Source organism: Vulpes lagopus, chromosome 1 (assembly GCF_018345385.1).
Source record: "Vulpes lagopus strain Blue_001 chromosome 1, ASM1834538v1, whole genome shotgun sequence".
Lineage (NCBI taxonomy): Eukaryota > Metazoa > Chordata > Mammalia > Carnivora > Canidae > Vulpes > Vulpes lagopus.
Window position 1 is genome coordinate 156,503,646 of NC_054824.1, and position 18,328 is coordinate 156,521,973.

The 18,328-nt window shown below is 36.7% G+C and overlaps 1 protein-coding gene and 1 long non-coding RNA gene across 2 annotated transcripts in view; both read left to right on the forward strand.

Annotated features, from left to right (window-relative positions):
- Positions 1–18,328, forward strand: part of LOC121473920 — a 122,288-nt gene that overhangs the window by 61,390 nt on the left and 42,570 nt on the right. The gene's annotated exons all lie outside the window — the stretch shown is intronic.
- Positions 6,193–7,175, forward strand: LOC121473903 (proteasome subunit alpha type-6). The gene has a single exon (XM_041726703.1). It carries the CDS (start codon positions 6,270–6,272, stop codon positions 7,008–7,010), a length of 741 nt encoding a protein of 246 aa, XP_041582637.1. The 5' UTR covers positions 6,193–6,269; the 3' UTR covers positions 7,011–7,175.

The following is an 18,328-nucleotide window of genomic DNA, read 5'->3' on the forward strand; positions in this document are numbered from 1 at the left end:
CTGCATACTATCAAAGTTTCTTTTTTCCTCACCTTTATTAATATATTTTAATATATAGGTATTTTATTTCTATTATTTAACATGAATATCTAACAAAGTCCAATTTTAATGAATATTTCTCATTGACCAATAGAAGAAATTTAAGATGCTTTAACTCCAAACCTCTTCTTTTTCATGGCATTTTAATCAGTTCCATCTTGTCTTTTTAAAAATATTTTATTTTTTCATGAGAGTGGCAAAGATGTAGGCAGATGGAGAAGCAGGTTCCTTGAGTGGAGCTTGATATGGGACTCAATCCTAGGACCCCGGCATCACAACCTGAGCCGAAGGCAGACGCTCAACCACTGAATCACCCAGGCATCCCAGTGCCATATTTTTTTTAACTCCCCCAAATAATCTTTTTATTGTTGCTGTTTATACCATCAACAATTATTTTGATTACCAACCTGCTTACCAATTTCTTTACTTTCTAATGCTTCATGTATCTCTCCCTTTCTTCTGGAATAATTTTCCTTTTTCTGAAGCTCACTTTTGTAGTTTTTCCAGGGAATGTGGTTAGCAAACTCACTCTTCTTTTGTATGTAAATAATTTTATTTTGCCAAATCTCTCAATGATGACATAGTTTAATATTTTGAGGCTCTTCTTCCATTTTACTCTGGCTTCTATTGTTACTGCAGTATACAATGAGCCATTTGTTCTCCTTGTGGGTAATCTGTCTTTTTTTTCCCAATGACTTAAAAAATTTATTTTTCCTTGTCTTTTTTATTCTGCTGTTTCACTATGAAATTTATCCTCCTTGTGATTACTTGGGCAATTCTAATATGAGGACTCAAATCTTTCTTCAGCTCAGAAAATTTCCAAGTCAGTATCTTTATGAATATTATCTCCTCTCCATTACTTTCTAGCTGATGTATATTAAATCTTCTCATTGGAACATCCACATCTTTAATCTCTTTATAGTACACCCTGTCCCTATCACTCTTTCCTATATTCTGGATGACTTATTCAGATCTATCTTCCATTAGTTAATTCTGTCTTCAGCTACATGCTTTGAACTGTTTAAATCATGTTTTGATATTTTAATCTAATGACTAAAATTTTTAACTCTGGAAATTGTATTTGTTTTTGCTTTTTTTTTCTTCTACTATTTTTCTGTCTTCTGATTTCTATTCCTTTGTTAAATGTTCTAAAATGAACATTCTAAATGCATTTGTGTTCTCATTCTCTTTTTTCTAAGTGACTGTTTTTCTGTGCATGTTGTCGCTAAGTCTTGCTTGTGCTCATGATAATTTGATCCCTGAATTCCTTGTCCCTGGAGATGGTTTTCAGTGGGGAGTCTGTTGTGCTGATTTGTGGCAGGGCATCTACAAAGCACTCTCCCATTTGCTTCTGCCAGGACCTCAGGGCTTTCACCAGAGCTGGATAAGTGTTGTGCTAATTTCTAAATCTGGGGTTCCTGCACCACATTTGGTAGGGTAAATTTAGATTCTTCACCCGTTCCTTATGTAATTTTGAGATTCTGAATTCTTAGAGCAGACATTTTGTCCATCCAGGGCCCCAGTGAGCAGCTACTTCTTTGTCAGTTCCTTGGGTTAGTTTAGTTTTCCTAATCAACCCTTTTTCCATGGACAGTATATGCTTTCAAAAATCTTAGCAATAAATAGAGGAAACTGCATTACAGCTGCTCATCTCAAATGGATTCAGATCTAGTAGCCTATCCTCTGTGAACATAAAAGGCCACTCTTCATCCCCTAAAACTTGTCTCCAAAACCAATTGCAGCTTCAGGTGATGACTCCTGTTGACTTTGAGGTTCTCTCTATTTCTGCTATCTGTGGATCTCTCCTTCTTTTGAGCTTAACAATTTAACTTTCATTGGCACATTTTATACAACTTTTCTGTTTGGAAAATGAAGACATTCCCTCAATTAAACTTCCATTGTCTTCCAACTAGAGTTTGGGCAGTACTATCGCTGGGTGTGTTGTCTATAGGTTTTAAGTACAGGCAGAGAAACACCTGCAGCATTCTTGAAGCTGTGCCCCAACTACTCAAATTGATGATTTATCCTGATTTTCCAGTGTGAACTTCCAGTTGGCCCAATGAGCTTTATTCCTAACACCTATTACAAAATTGGTTTGACCACCTTAAAAACTTTTTCTCTTAAATTATGAGATATTTCAAAGTTTCAGGATTTTTGTATTGAAAGTCATGGATTTTTATGACAGAAAGACTTTTGGGGGGATCCCTGGGTGGCGCAGCGGTTTGGCGCCTGCCTTTGGCCCAGGGCGCGATCCTGGAGACCCAGGATCAAGTCCCACATCGGGCTCCCGGTGCATGGAGCCTGCTTCTCCCTCTGCCTGTGTCTCTGCATCTCTCTCTCTCTCTCTCTCTCTCTGTGACTATCATAAATAAATAAAAATTAAAAAAAAAAAAGAAAGACTTTTGGTAACTATGTCATCAGCGCCTTCTATGAATTGTGCGACCCTGAAAAATTCAGTAAATCCCCTGAGCCTTAGTTTCCTTAAATGGTAAATAAGCATAAAAAATAATTCCTTTGTAGAGTTATTGTGAAATAGATATATTTACTATATATGAAGATGTTCTACTTGATTCAATTTGTATAATTATTTATTGAGCAAATGCTTTTGGAATGCATCATATTTATGATACTATTTATATTTCTGATATCCAGGAGTAGCTTTTGGTTTTAAGTCACTGATAAGAGTTGTCAGATTTAGCAATTAAAGATATAGGACACTAAATTAAAGTTAAATTAAATGTGAATTTCAGGTAAACAATGAATAATTTTAGTATAAGTATGTCCCATGAAAATCTTTGGTACATGTAATATTTAGCTTATTCTTTTTTTCTTTTAAGATTTTATTTATACATTCATGAGAGAGAGAGAGCAGAGACACAGGCAGAGGGAGAATGCAGGGAGCCTGGTGTGGGACTCGACCCTGGGTCCCCAGGATCACACCCCTGACCGAAGGTGGCACTAAACCGCTGAGCCACGGGGGCTGCCCTATTTGGCTTATTCTTATTCCAAAAGCATAATTTATTGTTTATCTGAAATTAAAATTTAATTGGGCTTTCTGTATTTTATCTGGCAACCAACCCTACACTGGATTTGCCTCTTCTAATTTGAACAAGTAATAGTTATTTGTGAAAAATCTCCCACACATGTGGAGATCAGATTTTGCCAGTGTCCTATTTTAAACCAGAAAGCTCAGCGCAGCTATATTTTCATATAGGACCTCTGCTCAAGGCATAGGAATTTTTTAATCTAATGGTTCAGTCCTGCAATTGAATTCCAGACATTATTTCTGTTTCATTTGTCCTTCTTGTAGATTGAACCACCCATGTCCAAAAATGACATCAGTAGAGTATAGGACTTTCAGACATCCTATATGGCTGCTGATTTTAAGAGAGAGGTGACTGAGCCCTCAGCACATGGTAAATTAGTTAGGTTCAGAGAGGGACTATTCCTTATCTTTGTTTCCTGACTGCTCTGTGGCCTCTGATGGTTACAGACTTTAAGTCACAGCTGTGTTACTAACTGGCTAGAGAGTCCTGGAAAAATAACTTTCTCTTCCAAGAGTTTGTTTCCCATCAGAACATCTATGGGTAATCATTCCCACCCACACCAGGGACTGTGGTGCTGTGAAGTGGGACAGCATAGTACATATTAATGGATGGGTCTCTAGGGCCACAATTGAAACAACAAAGATTTCCAAAACACAAAAAGCAGAACAGGGGCATGAGCCGCTAGAAGAGGTGAATTGAATCTGTGCCCTCTTGAAGGATGCTGAAGTGGTCCTTCTTGGTCTGGAAATAGGACTACTTTGTCAGGCTGCTCATTAAGATCTCTATCCAATAGGTGCCCTTTCCCTAGGCTCCACTTTAGGCTTTCTCTTTACAGGAGAATGTTTCATTTCTTCTTCCTCTAGCATCTGCACCTTGTCACTGGGAAGTACCACTTCCATTAAGCTCAAGGCCAGAGAGGTGTTTCTATGTTCACATAAGCAAGGAAAACAAGTGTTTCCCTATAGATATTTCCATTTCCAGTGTATGCATCACCAAGATCCCTGTAGAATTGTCGCCATTACCAGAAACAAAAATATCTGCAAATAAACCATTTATTACATGCTTTTATTTCCTCTATCTTCTTACTCTTAGTAACTAGAGAACATCAATACTGAACTTAATCATAAAATTGAATACAGCTCAGTCGAGAAACCAGGATCCCCAGAGAAGAGCAACAGAGTTGGATAGAGTGGGGAAAAGAAAGGAGAAGGACAATGTTTCTCTATGACAAATTCCTATTTTAGAGATTGGAATGGATTTGCACAGAACTACCTTGTTTTAGGTGGCAGATTTATCCAAAAAGTTGTGAATAGTGAAATGCTTAGAAAACTGACTTGCATCTTACTGACAGCTCTTAAAATTGAAGCATTGCACATTCTTCATTTCTCTCTTCATTTGCAATGCCTTCTGATACTTTGCATTTCTCTGCCATGTATTTAAAACGAATCTCAATAAAATCAAGATTCTGTTAACAGTAAGATAACTTGCCATTTCTGTCATCCCATACCTCAACATCTTCCATTCCTAAAGGCAGTTATGCAAAGTGGGAAGGAGGTTGCTTGGGACAGGTTATTTAGCCTCCAAGTACCTCATGCATAGGAGACTAATAGTACTCATCTGGAAATTAGATTTTTTTTCCTGTTATGTCCTCCCATAACAGGCTGTATTTCCCTTTACATTATACCCATTGCTCTTAAAATGAATAGTATCCATATTCCCTAGGAACTATAAAGTCCTTGAGGGAAGGGACTGTGTCTATGTCTCTTTATCCTGACTGTATCTCTGATACCTACCAGTATGCCTGACACACAGCACATAATAAATAAATGTAGTTATTATTGGTGTTATTGTCTAGTTCAAGGATGACCAACACAGTTGAATCTTGCTATTCACCAAAGTTGTGTTCTATAAAGTCTCTATAAACAATGAATTATGGAATACTAACCCATTTCTCTTAAGTGAAATACAGGCTTAGATTCCTATGAACCTCTGATCACAATATTTTTGTCAATCAATAAATACATAATCTTGTTTTATGTGTTTCTATTAAAATGTTTCACTTAATACTATTGCTCTTTCATTAACACTAAACTCATAGCACTATAACTCATACCTGTATGAACTTATTCAACAAATGTATGTTCTCCGGAAGGCACATCACACTCTTATTCTCAGGAACACTAATCAGTACTGTAGCACTATGTTTGGAAGCCATTTTAAACAGTGGAATAACTAGCAAAAAGCACCAAATGCAAAAAAGATGGCACTAAATATACAGCAAAAGGACATACTTCCTTATAGCATGAGAGCTAAAACAAAAAGGCAGATCATCCCCTTGCTTTCAAGGAATGTGTGATTTTAAAGAATATGTATATGGAATGATTCAAACATTTTTCAGCTTTGAGCCCGCCCATGAATGACTGTGAAACCACCATGAGTGCTGATTTTGGATTTACAAATAAATTTTAGCAAAGAGGTGAATTTGCCAATATAGAACCATCAATAATAAAGATCAACTATACTTGGAAAAACTCAGATTCATGCCTTATTGTCATGCTATGCCTAAGGCAGATTTTTTTTAATGACCAAAACATTTAATTACTAGTTAATTTATTTTCTTGATGGATGACATAGTGCTTCTGAATGATGCAATGTAGAGCTATGCTAGAACATAGGCTCTGAAGTCCATCTGCCTGGTTTCAAAGCCCATCTCTGCCATTCACAACTTTAGGCCATTTACTTGACATCTCTGATACTCAGTTTTCTTGTCTGAAAAATAAGGGCACCTACCTAAAAGAGCTGCTACGAGGATTAAGAAACACTTAGAGGGTCTAAAGTATGACATGGTGACTGTAATTGGTAAGACTTTATTGTATAATTGAAATTGACTAAGAGAGTACAACTTAAATGTTCTCATCAAAAAAAAAAAATTAAAAAGTAAATGTGTAACGTGACAGGTACAGTGTATCCTTCCCCAGATGTGTATTAAATTATTGTGTTGTATACTTCAAATATACAAATTTTTAATAATTTTATTTGTTAATTATACTTCAACTAACCAAATTTAAAAGCTAAAACATGCAAAAAGAAAAGCTTAGGTTGCAACTTCCGGGGGGGATTTGTACGCCTGGTGTGGAAGCTACGGGGCTCAGAAACAGTGCTTGAAGTAGTGGGTTCGCCAGCATGTCCCGTGGTTCCAGCGCTGGGTTTGACCGTCACATTACCATTTTTTCACCCGAGGGCCGCCTCTACCAAGTAGAATATGCTTTTAAGGCTATTAACCAGGGTGGCCTTACATCGGTAGCTGTCAGAGGGAAAGACTGTGCAGTAATTGTCACACAGAAGAAAGTACCGGACAAATTATTGGATTCCAGCACAGTAACTCACTTATTCAAGATAACTGAAAACATTGGCTGTGTGATGACAGGAATGACAGCTGACAGCAGATCCCAGGTACAGCGGGCACGCTATGAGGCAGCTAATTGGAAATACAAGTATGGGTATGAGATTCCTGTGGACATGCTGTGCAAAAGAATTGCTGATATTTCTCAGGTCTACACACAGAATGCTGAAATGAGGCCTCTCGGTTGTTGTATGATTTTAATTGGTATAGATGAAGAACAAGGCCCTCAGGTGTACAAGTGTGATCCTGCAGGTTACTACTGTGGGTTTAAAGCCACTGCAGCAGGAGTTAAACAAACGGAGTCAACCAGCTTCCTTGAAAAAAAAGTGAAGAAGAAATTTGATTGGACATTTGAACAGACAGTGGAAACTGCAATTACATGCCTATCAACTGTTCTATCAATTGATTTCAAACCTTCAGAAATAGAAGTTGGAGTAGTTACAGTTGAAAATCCTAAATTCAGGATTCTTTCAGAAGCAGAGATTGACGCTCACCTTGTTGCCCTAGCAGAGAGAGACTAAACATTGTAGTTAGTTTACCAAATCCATGACGCCACTTGCCTGTGTCTGGTAGCAACAGACCAACATCATGGAGGCCCCTGGATTGAAAAAGGAACCTCTCCCACTCCTCCTGCCACTGTGAAGTGGTTAGGACTCTGTATAAATAAAAACAGTGCTTTTGGAAAATAAAAAAAAAAAAAAAAGAAAAGCTTAATTAACCTAGTGGCTGCTACATATTAAGTTCCCAACAAACATAAACTATAACAATTTTTACTGGTATAGCTTATAAGTTTAAAGGGCATTTCTGGGCTGCTCTGTTGCTTTAAGCTCTACCCAGTTCTTAAGACCATACCACAAAGCTTGAAGTTTCATGAATTTCTATTCTTACTAGTTCTCTTTGCCTCTAAATTTTGTATTCTTCTTAGGCTGAAAACACAGATAAGAGCTGTTTTGTTTTTTCAAGATATCCTTATTTCTGCTTTTGCCAAGAGCTGAAATGTTCCAGTGTCCATGGCCTGCTGTAAACAGAAGCTACTAAAGTTGCATCTTCTCCTGTCCCTACATCTGAGCTATGCTGAGGAGCCAAGGTTGCAGAACTGAAACTACATAGCAAAGTCCTCCTCCTAGGACAGCTCAGAACTGAGTGATCTAACACACTCCCACTTGGGCCAATCCCTGCCTTCCTTCACAGGGTGAGGCCATGAAAGCTGGACCCGTGGCAAAGAAGATAGAATGAAATAAAGTGATGGTTAAGCCAGGGATCACAGCAGTAATGGAACAAAGAATCCTCAATCATAGTCTAGCCTAGGTGCCTCAGTATGGTGGACAGATCTCTCAGGCCTGTCTCCAGTTTTTCCACCAGAAATTCTTAGCTGGATTCCACTGAGATTGATGTGTGGAATTAGATGGGCCACAACCATCAGCTGGCACAGTTTTGCAGTATTTCCTAGTATAGAAAAGAATACAACAGTAGACACAAAGATGGAAAAGTAAAATGAACAGGGAAGATAGTTGATGTTAATGTCTAAACATCAAAACTGATCTTTCTCTGCACTGAGAGATGATAACGGTAGAAGAACCTATTTGGATTCCTTGGATCTGCTTGGAAGCCCCATTGTCATCTGTTCAAGCTTCAATTGGCCTTTTTATAAAACAAGAATATATTCTGAATTAGAAATTACCTTTTCAGGTTATATGAATAATTAGCATGAAGAGTTAAACAGCTTTGCTAAAATACATTGTAATTTGAAACTTGATCTCTTGAGTCTAAGTCCCCTGTTAGATGAGGCAAAGACTAGATTATCCCTAAGATGGTGTCAGCTCTCATAGTTCACAGGACAGGTCTATGACTCTGTGGTTTACTGGATTAGACAGGCTAACTGCTGGCAATCAATCCTTTTGTCCTATCAACTCTACCATCTGTGACCCTCTTCAGACCTATTTCCATCTTTCCATTTATAACATCCATCTCCAGGTCATGCTCCAGTCTTTCCCTTTCTCCAATGTCAATCCATACATTTCCACCAGAACTAGCTTCCTTAAATGCAGCTTTGATTATGTCACTGCCTTGATCAAAAACTTTAGTGACTCCATACTATCTACAGGATCAGTTCCAAACTATTCAGCCCAGCCTTCAACAGGCCACTTTCTAACTATGTAATTCTGTCTCCTCCACCCCACCAGCAAATTTATCAGAGATTTCCACATTGTTTCTGAAATAATGTCTTTCACTCTTCTATTTGGGGCCTCAGTTTAAGTTTTGGCTTTTATATGGAATGTTTTTTACCCCCTTACTAATCTTTTCCCATTACTCTCTTATTTATTAAATTTCTCCATTTCCTTCAGGGTCCACTCAAATCTTAAATCTTCTAAAAGGCCTTCTCAGGTTCACGGAGGAAGAAATACTTCTCTTTCCCATAATGGATATTTATAACCATACTTTAGCAGTCATTACAGAATTACATCAAAGTTGTTTAGATATGTTAGTCATTTTAAACAGCTTATGAAATCTTGAAGTCAGAAACCGTATACTTTTTACCTCTGAATTTCCAATAGCTTCAGCATTGATCCTTACACATAGGTGATCAATAGATGCTTTTAAAAAGTGATTTCAATTGATTTCCTCTTAGTCACTCCAGGTCTGAATATTTTCAGACACTATTAAGTGTCTGAAAGTGTAAAATAGATGTCCCCCAAATTGCATTCCCCCTCAGCTATCTAGCCAGCTTATCTTTTCTCAATAGATCCAAGGATGCCAGGAAGCCTGGGCCTCTGGCTTTGTCTCATATCTTCCCAGAGCTGCCCCCTCCCCATCAGGGTAAGGGCAGAATGGTTTACATGCTGTGAAAACCAAGACCTGCCCTTTGTAAAGCATGAAATCAAATATTAAGTCCCTTAATTATTGAAAATTCCTGTTAAACCAGTTCTCTTAGCTGCAATAATCCTTTCAGTTTAGGAAGAATAAGCTCAGAGAATTCATGCTGGCCATTCAAAGCTTCCTCCCTCTGGCCTTAACTTGATCGGTCACAGCATGGCACCTGGGCTCCCTCTGGGTAATGACCCCAGCCTTCTGGGCATAGTGGTTCTGGTCTCCAGAATATCCTTGCCTGTGGGAGGGAAGGGGACTTCCCTAGAACACTTGAGCCAGAGCCCTCTGAGAAGCAGCAAAAAAAAAAAAAAAAAAAAAAAAAATGTCTCTGTCCAACCCATAATATTTTGACCTGGTTGGGGTTTTTGAGACATTTGTACACTTGATGTTTTTTCCTATTGGGCAAGACTCTGAGGAAATAAAGTGAGTGGGGGAAATGGCAAAGCTGATTATGAACAAAATTAACAGGAGATGTTTGATTATATCACACAAAGAAGCCTCTGGGTTAATCAGAAATTATCTCTAAAACACTCTCAAAGGAATACATAAAAGTGAAGAGACTCAGAAAAAGCAATCAAACCCTCAGGTACAGATTTTTGAATTAGTTTCACTACTTTCCAGCTGGTAAGTTATATAAGCTATAGAGAAAGAAGTCAGCAGGTGGGGTTTTCAGGTGTACAAGGTGGCATTAGGAAGGACAGGCATCCTCTTTCTACAGAACAAGCAAACCTTAAGAAACTTTCAAGAATTCCTAGCCCTTTTCCTACCAGGTTCTCCTCACAGTGCCCATGAACAGAGAAGCCAATCTTCATATCAAGGGATTAGATTCCACACAGCCACATTTTCAGAACCACTGGGATTCAGGCCTGAAATCCAGAATCATGTAGTTCATAATGCACAATCATAATGCAGTCTAGTTTAAAAATTAAACCTTTGAAAATGTAAAATCTTGAGTCCCAGAACAGACAAATGTGAGTTATCCAGTCACACAGCTAGGGTTAGATCTTAGGAATCACAACATCCAAACCTACATTTTTTTTTCCCACTATAGCACCATTCCACCCGACTTGTATGCTGGAGTGTTTGTCATTGGCTCTGCTCCCTACTTCCTACTTCCCACGTCTATGCTGCCTCTGTTTTCCAGAGGCTAGAATCCTAAGATCTATATTTCTCAGAATCCCAACCAGTGAAGTTCTGAGCTAGGTTCCAGAAAGGCAAGTGAAATATCTGGAAAGCAGAGGACAAGCAGAGCCATTAAGTTTTCCTGTAGCAACAGTACACAGTTGTATGAGTTGTGTGAACTTCAAAAGAACGTAGATGTGACACTGTCCAGCAGTTTCCAGATATCCTTCTTTGAATCATCCTTCTTTCAATGTCCTTGATGTAGCAAGCAAAGATCATCAACGATGCTTCCTAAAGTTCCTTAAGCTTCCTGATTCCTGAAACACTGCTGTTAGCTTTCCATGACTCTGCTCACCCAGCCCTAGCTTTTAGTCCCTATATTAAATACCTTCTTATTTGAAATACCCAGAATGGTTTCAGACTCCTGACTCTGCTCTCAGTGATAACTTTATTCTATAATGTTGTTTCTAAATTATTGATTACACATATGACTTTCAATGGCAATGAACAGAGTGGAGAAAGTGTCCCAGGTAATGGTGAAATTTTCTGTTTAGATAATCTGTCCATTGATGTAAGTGGGGTGTTAAAGTCTCCTATTATTATTGTGTTATTATCAATTAGTTCCTTTATGCTTGTTATTAACTGTTTTATGCATTTGGGTACTCTCATATTGGGTGTATAAATATTTACAATTATTTCATCTTCTTGTTGGATTGTCCTTTTTATTATTATATAGTGTCCTTTGTCTCTTATTACAGTTTTGGTTTTAAAGTTTATTTTGTCCAAAATAAGTATTGATACTCTGGCTTTCTTTTGACATTTATTCGCAAGATAGGTGCTTCTCCATCCCCTCACTTTTAATCAGCAGGTGTCTTTCGATCTAAAATGAGCCTTTTAAAGGCATCGTATAGATGGGGCTGTTTTTTATCCATTCTGTCACCCTATGTCTTTTGATTGGAGCATTTAGTCTATTTGCATTCATTGCCATTTTATTACTTGTTTTGTGGTTATTTTTGAAGATTTTGCCTGATTCTTCCTTGTCTTTCTTTCTTTCCTGGATTGCCAGTTTTTCTTCAATGATATATTTGGATTTCTTTTTCTTTATTCTTTGCATGTTTTTGATATATGGTTACCATTAGGTTTATATATAACATCTTCTGCATATAGCATTCTATATTAAGTTGATGGTCATTTATATTTGAATCCATTTTTTCCTTCTCTTGCTCCACATTTTAGTATATATTCTTATATTTTATATCCTTCCTTTTAGTTCTTCAGCTGATTTTTTACAGAAATATTCAGTCACTGCTCTTGTGTTTGTAATGTCATTTTATAATGTCACTTTTATAATGTCACTTTTTCTCTCTCTTTTCAATTCAAAATGTTCTCTTTAATATTTCTTTTATAATGTCACTTTTTCTCTCTCTTTTCAATTCAAATTGTTCTCTTTAATATTTCTTCCAGGACTAGTTTAGTGGTAATGAACTCCTTTAGTTTTGTTTTTCTGAGAAACTCAATCTTTCCTTCTATTTTGAATGATAGCTTTGCTGGATAGAGTATTTTTAGATGCAGAATTTTCCCCTTCAGCATTTTGAATATATCATGACACTTTCTTCTTGCTCACAAAGTTTCTGTTGAAAAATCTCCTACTAGCCTTATGAGTTTTCCCTTGTAAGTTACTGACTCTTTCTGTCTTGCTGTTTTAAGATTTTTTTTCTTTATCTCTATATTTAATTACAATTGTCTTGGTTTGGGTCTGCTTTGCTGACTTTGCTGGGATTTCTCTGTGCCTCCTGGACCTGGATATCTTTTTTTTCCCCTCCACCCCTCGGTTTAAGGAAGTTTTCAGCTATCATTTATTGAAATAAATTTTCTGCCTCCTTTTCTCTGTCTTTTTCTTCTAGGGCTCCTATAATATGAATATTATTACATTTGATTGAGTCATGGTGTTCCCTAAGTTTATTCATATTTTCTGTAATTCTTTTTTCTGTCTTTTGTTTGATTACTTTCCATTACTCTTTTTTAGGCCACAAATTCGCTCTTCTACTCTGCTTCTTCCATCTTATTATTCATTTCATCAAGCATGTCTCTTATTTCATTTACTGAGACCTTCATCTTGAACAGGTCAATTTTTTGAAGGAGATATTTGTGTATTTGTGTTGGTTCGCCATTACCTAGGACATTTTCTCCACTCTGTTCATTGCCATTGAAAGTCATATGTGTAATCAATAATTTAGAAACAACATTATAGAATAAAGTTATCACTGAGAGCAGAGTCAGGAGTCTGAAACCATTCTGGGTATTTCAAATAAGAAGGTATTTAATATAGGGACTAAAAGCTAGGGCTGGGTGAGCAGAGTCATGGAAAGCTAACAGCAGTGTTTCAGGAATCAGGAAGCTTAAGGAACTTTAGGAAGCATCGTTGATGATCTTTGCTTGCTACATCAAGGACATTGAAAGAAGGATGATTCAAAGAAGGATATCTGGAAACTGCTGGACAGTGTCACATCTACGTTCTTTTGAAGTTCACACAACTCATACAACTGTGTACTGTTGCTACAGGAAAACTTAATGGCTCTGCTTGTCCTCTGCTTTCCAGATATTTCACTTGCCTTTCTGGAACCTAGCTCAGAACTTCACTGGTTGGGATTCTGAGAAATATAGATCTTAGGATTCTAGCCTCTGGAAAACAGAGGCAGCATAGACATGTGGAGTAGGAACTCCAGCAGAAGGAAGGAATAATAAAGATTAGAGCAGAAATAAATGATATAGAAACTTAAAAAAATAGAACAGATCAATGATACTAGGAGCTGGTTCTTTGAAAAGATCAATAAAATTACTAAACCTCTAGGCAGCCTTATCAAGAAAAAAGAGAAAAGACTCAAATAAATAAAATCACAAACGAGAGAGGAGAAATACCAAATAACACCACAGAAATACAATCATAGAAGAATATTAAGAAAAACTATATGCCAACAAATTAGAGAACCTGGAAGAAATGGATAAATTCCTAGAAATACATTTATATATTCTCCCAAACATTCAAAGAGGAATTAGTTAATAATATTTCTTAAACTATTCTAAAAAATAGAAAAGGAAGGAAAACTTCCAAATTCACTTTTAAAGCCATTATCCTGTTACCAAAACCAGATAAAGTTCTTTTATGAAAAAAGAACTACTAGCCAATATCCCAATGAACATAGAAGCAAAAATCCTCAACAAAATACTATCAAACCGAATCCAACAATACATTAAAAAATCATTCACCATAATCAAGTGGGATTTATTACCGAGTTACAAGGGTGGTTAAATATTCACAAATCAACCAACATAATACACTGCATCAAAAAAAGAAATTATAAGAACAATATGATCATTTCAATAGGTGAAGAAAAAAGCATTTGACAAAGTACAACATCCATTCATGATAAAAACCCTCAACAATGTAGGTTTAGAGGGGGACATACCTCAAAATAATAAAGGCCATATAAGAAAAGCCCACACGGAACATCATCCTTAAAGGGGAAAAACTGAGAGCTTTTCCCTTCAGATCAGGAACAAGACAGAGATGTCTACTCTCACGACTTTTACGCAACATAGTACTGGAAGTCCTAGCCACAACAATCATACAACAAAAAGAAACAAAAGCATCCAAATCAGTAAAGAAGAAGTAAAACTTTCACTATTTGCAAATGACATAATATTATATATAAAAAAACCAAAAAAGCACTACTGAAAAACTGCTAGAACTGACACACAAATTCAGTAAAGTCACAGGATACAAAATCAATCTACAGAAATCTGTTGTATTTCTATATACCAATAATGAAGCAGCAAAAAGAGAAATTATGAAAACAGTCCATTTACAATTGCACCAAAAATGATAAGATACCTAGGAATAAACCTAACTAAAGAGGTGAAAGAACTATACTCTAAAAATTATAAGGGGATCCCTGGGTGGCTTAGCGGTTTAGCGCCTGCCTTTGGCCCAGGGCGCGATCCTGGAGACCCGGGATTGAATCCCACATCGGGCTCCCGGTGCATGGAGCCTGCTTCTCGCTCTGCCTGTGTCTCTGCCTCTCTGTCTCTCTCTCTGTGTGTGACTATCATAAATAAATAAAATTTAAAAAAAAATTTTTTAAAATTTAAAAATTATAAAACACTGATGAAAGAAATTGAAGACACAAAGAACTGAAAAGACATTCCATGTTCACAGATTGGAAGAACAGATATTGTTAAAATGTTATACTACCCAAAGCAAGGTACACATTTAATTCAATGTCTATCAAAATACTAATAGCATTTTTCACAGATCTAGAACAAAGAATCCTAAAATTTGTTTGAAATCATGGAAGACCCCCAACAGCCAAAGCAATCTTGAAAAAGAAAAACAAAACTAGAGACATCACAAATTCATATTTCAAATTATATTACAATGCTGTAGTAATCAAAACAGTATGCTACTAGCACAAAAATAGACACACATATCAATGGAAACAGAATAGAAAACCCAGAAATAAATCCACAACTATATGGTCAATTAATATTCAACAAAGCAAAAAAGAATATGCAATGGGAAAAAGACTGGCTCTTCAATAAATAGAGTTGGGAAAACTAGACAGCAGCATGCAAAAGAATGAAACTGGAACAGCCTTCCTACGCCCTATGGAAAAATAAATTCAAAATGGCTTAAAGTCTTAATTGTGAGACAGGAAACTGTTAAAATCCTAGAAGACAACACAAGAACTTCTTTCTAGACATGTTTCCTGAGGCAAGAAAAACAAAAGAAAAATAAACTATTGGGACTACATCAAAATAGAAAGCTTCCACACATCAAAGAGAACAATCAACAAAACTAAAAGGCAACCTACGGAATGGGGGGAAGACATTTGCAAATGACATATCTGATAAAGAGTTAGTATCCAAAATATATAAAGAGCTTATAAAACTTACCCAAGAAACAAATGGTGCAATTTAAAAAATGGGCAGAAGACATGAACAGATATTTCTTTTTTAAAAAGATTTTATTTATTCATGAGAGAGAGAGAGAGAGAGAGAGAGAGGCAGAGACATAGGCAGAGGAAGAAGCAGGCCCCATGCAGGGAAGCCAATGTAGGACTCTATCCCAGGACTCTGGGACCACACCCTGAGCCAAAGGCAGACGCTCAACCGCTGAGCCACCCAGTCATCCCTGAACAGATATTTCTTCAAAGAAGACATCCAGATGGCCGACAGACACATGAAAAAAATGCTCAACATCACTTAGTATCAGAGAAATGCAAATTAAAACCAGGAGGAGATAACACCTCATACCTGTCAGAATAGCTAAAATCAACAAACTCAAGAAACAAGTGTTGGTGAGGACGTGGAGAAAAGGGAACTCTCTTGCACTGTTGGTGGGAATGCAAACTGGTACAGCCACTGTGGAAAACAGTATGGAGTTTCCTCAAAAAATTAAAAATAGAACAAACCTATGATCCAGCAATAGCACTACTAAGTATTTACCCAAAGAATACAAAAACACTAATTCACAGGGATACATGCACCCCTATGCTTATAGCAGCATTATTTACAATAGCCAAGATATGTAAACAGCTCAAGTGCCTATTCATTGATGAATGGATAAAAAAAAGTGGTATGTATATAGCATAATATATATATATATACCACATGTAAAAACTATATATATGAATATTATTCAGCCATAAAAAAGATCCTTTTTAGATTTGTCATAGCAAATCTTGCCATTTGCTATGACATAGATGGAGCTAGAGAGCATAACGATAAGCAAAATAAGTCAGTCAGGTAAAGATGACCATATGATTTCACTCATATGGATAATTTAAGAATCAAAATAAACAAAGGAAAAGAGAGAGAAATTAAGAGACAGACTCTTAATTACAGAGAACAAATTGATGGTTACCAGAAGGGAGGTGGGTGGAAGGATGAGTGAAATAGGTGACGGCGATTAAGGGGTACACTGGTGATGAGTACCAGGTGATGTATGGAAGTGTTGAGTCATATTATACATCTGAAACTAATATAACACTATATGTTAACTAGCTGGAATTGAAATAAAAACTTAACCCCCTCCCCCCCACACAAACACAGACAAAACAAAAAAATCACCTGCTCTCAAAAAGAGCTAGGGCATATTTGACAAAGTCTAAATCATGTGGGGGACATGGCTCAATATTTAAGGGATTTTAATAAATAAAATGAAAAGGATTGATCAAATTGCTTCTTAAGACCCAGCTAACCTAAAAACAAAGATGGTAACACTAGATAGAGTACAAACATGCAGATTAGAAGTTGTTTAATTTTCATGTTGCCATGCACCCCTTTGACAGTCTGTGAAACCTACTTATCCCCTTCTCAAGGTGTTTTTAAAAAGCATAAAATGAAATACAATTTATTACAAAGGAAAGCAATTTATTTATTTATTTTTAAAGATTTTATTTATTTATTCATGAGAGATACAGAGAAAGAGAGGCAGAGACAGAGGCAGAGGGAGAAGCAAGCTCCATGCAGAGAGGCTGATGTGGACTCTATCCCGGGACTCCAGGGTCACGCCCTGGGCCGAAGGCACCGCTAAACCGCTGAGCCACCTGGGCTGCCTAGGAAAGCAATTTAAATACAGTTCTCAGAATACTAAAAATCAAATTTGTGATATGAATGAATATGTGTATATATATTCTTTATGAACTCAAGAAATGAGATTGGACTGTACTGTATATCTAGTAATCATGATAACTTCAAGGTAGTGATGAATCTGCACAGAATTTTTATATAATTTGATATAATTTGATATAATTTTTCTGCACAGAAATTTGATATAATTTTGATAATTGTTTAAACAATTATCATGTAGTGGGGGTTCTAGTGGTGATTTGTTGTTTGTTACTAATTGTCAAAATGGAACAAAATGATAAACTCCAGTAAGAAGTTAGTAAAAATAAAGGTGTAATTTTTTCCATCCAAGTTCATGGACCCAAGGTTAACAACTCCTTGTCTAGATGTGTGGGAGATCCATTTTCACACTCCAATATACTTGAAAGAAATCTGGAGGCTGGGATAAGCTTCAGAAGCTCAATTACTAAAATAGAGACATGTTTGCAATCCACAATCTATAATATGTATCTGAGGGAGAAAAGACTACTCAGGTGCATTAAATGCAATTTCTATAATTTCTTTAAAGTAGGGAAAGGTCAAAAAATCCAACAAAAGTCATATTGATACCCCAGCATTGTCTGGGATAAGTTAGACATAGGAGCAATGGCATCTCTTTTTTGAAAGAGTACCTCTTTCTGATTCTTTCCTTCCCAAGGAGGGGAGAAATGGGTTCTCTGTCCTCATTGTCTAGAGTACCTATGGCTAAGATATTTTTTTAAAAAATGTTGTAAAGGGGAATAAAACATCATGAAATCATTCCTCATTATCCCTTTCAAAAAAGAAGATCATGTTTGATGTAAACATTAATCCTGACCTCCATTCCAATCCTGGAAAAGCATGAACACTGTGGGAACCCTTAAAATAAAGGAGAGAAAATTCAATTTATTTCATACCGTCTGAATAATATGCTTGAAATCTTAGTTCCTTTGAACAACGGAAAAATTGCTTGAATATTTAAACATGCATTTGTTCTTGGGAAACAAAATGTTCAGCTCTAGTGGTTGCCACAGCAACTGCCTGGGCTAAAAATACAAAATCCGCCATAAGAAGAAAAAGTATGTACCAAGCAGGAAAGGGGAGAGAAAATGGGAATTCTCCCAAAGGAAGATTATTGGCAGGACTCAACCTGCAAAGACGAGGAAGGAGGTTGATCTTGTGGAAAACATTTTCCTGTGGG

Coding starts and splice junctions, on each gene's coding strand:
- LOC121473903 (XM_041726703.1), top strand. CDS start 6,270: ATGTCCCGTGGTTCCAGCGCTGGGTTTGACCGTCACATTACCATTTTT.